We start from the raw sequence: 1,501 nt of genomic DNA, 5'->3' as shown, positions 1-1,501 counted from the left end.
AATGTTTAGACCGACGAACAATACGACTAAAGATTCAATAAGAACATTTTGAAACTAAAGGACCAATTTAAAACATAAATCATAATTTGAGGAGCAATCCTAATAATAACTCTGCATCATTACGTCATTCTTTTGATTAAAAGTCAATACAAATCCACCTCTTCCCAAAGCAAATACAAAGTCAAAATCTTTAGCCTTAATAAATAAAAAAAATTATAAAAAGGTGAAACATTTTATTTACATTTATAGTCTCCAACCCTAATTAAAACAAGAGGAAGATTCCATTTTACTCGCAAGAATTTCATCTTTTTGCTTTGTTTTGACCAAGTTGATACAAAACTTCATATTTAAGTCCCAAAGTCCTCCATTTCTCTTTTTCAATCAAACAAATCCCCCTCCAAAAAATCCCCATTAACCCAAAATTTTCAAATGTTTCATCCATTGATCTGTGGAGCTTCTAATCATCAAGAAGATGCTGATTATGATCATAAAAGCCATAACAAGGACAACAACAAGAACCCATATTCCGGCCGTGGTCTCGACAAGTTTTCTGCACTTTTATCAGAGCTTGAAGACAAGAAACAAAAGATCCATCTACAGACAGGTTCTCGAGACATATCCATGGTTCGTTTCATGTACAAGGATTCAACAGATTTTGTCCCTGTCGTTGTAAAGCTCAAAGACAAAGAACCAAAGCCAAAACCTGTTGAAACCAAACAACAAGAACAAGAAGCATGGGATCATAAGCATTCAATGGAAACCTTAAGTGAAGCCAAAGATGTAATGAAGAAGATATCAAGATTACAACCAGACAAGAAGAAGAACAAAAAAGGGTTTTCATGGAAGCGACCATATTTTTATTTACCAACATTTTTTGTGTTGGTTTTGGTGTTATTAGTGTTCTTTGGAAGATCGGTTTCGATATTGTTAACTTGTGTTGGATGGTATATGGTTCCTACAATACAAGGAGGGAATTACAGTAATGTAAGAAGAGGAATAATGAAGAAGAAGAAGAAGAAAGATCATCTAAGAAAATTGAGCAATGAATCTGAGGTTGTTCGAAGTAAGTCTTCATCTCCTGTTCGTGATTACCATAAGAAAAGCTGATTATGTTATGTAATTAATCTTCTGTAAATTTTTAGGATTTAAAAAAAAAAAATTATATGTTTTTTCATTCTTTTTTTGCTTTTGGTTGTGTTTTTGGTGTTGGATTGAAGGACTCAATTCATTCTTTTGACAAGTTCAATTGTCTAAATTCTTCTCTGTAACTTGAATTTGATAATGGGAGCTCTGCCCTAAACAAGTGTTGGATTTTAGTCAAGAAAATTCTAGATTTAGTTTTAAATATTTTAAAGTTTTAATTTGGTCCTTTTAAAGTTCAAGGTTTAATCTTTTAGTGTATTTTGGACTTGTATTATATTATTAATACTTTCAATCTGATTAACTATTTGGACTTGTATAATATTATTAATACTTTCAATCTGATTAACTTGATAATTAT

At 31.2% G+C, this 1,501-nt stretch overlaps 1 protein-coding gene across 1 annotated transcript; it reads left to right on the top strand.

The window, feature by feature from the left end:
* The first annotated feature begins 429 nt into the window (after positions 1-429).
* LOC107938312 (uncharacterized) lies at positions 430-1,107 on the top strand. Its single transcript, XM_016871411.1, has one exon. It carries the CDS (start codon positions 430-432, stop codon positions 1,105-1,107), a length of 678 nt encoding a protein of 225 aa, XP_016726900.1.
* The last annotated feature ends 394 nt before the right edge of the window (positions 1,108-1,501 follow it).

The sequence above is a fragment of the Gossypium hirsutum genome, chromosome D06, assembly GCF_007990345.1.
Source record: "Gossypium hirsutum isolate 1008001.06 chromosome D06, Gossypium_hirsutum_v2.1, whole genome shotgun sequence".
NCBI lineage: Eukaryota > Viridiplantae > Streptophyta > Magnoliopsida > Malvales > Malvaceae > Gossypium > Gossypium hirsutum.
This window is presented reverse-complemented; position numbering and strand designations above follow the sequence as displayed.

Bases quoted from the DNA above. Each gene is read 5' to 3' on its own strand.
- LOC107938312 (XM_016871411.1), top strand. From the start codon at position 430: ATGTTTCATCCATTGATCTGTGGAGCTTCTAATCATCAAGAAGATGCT.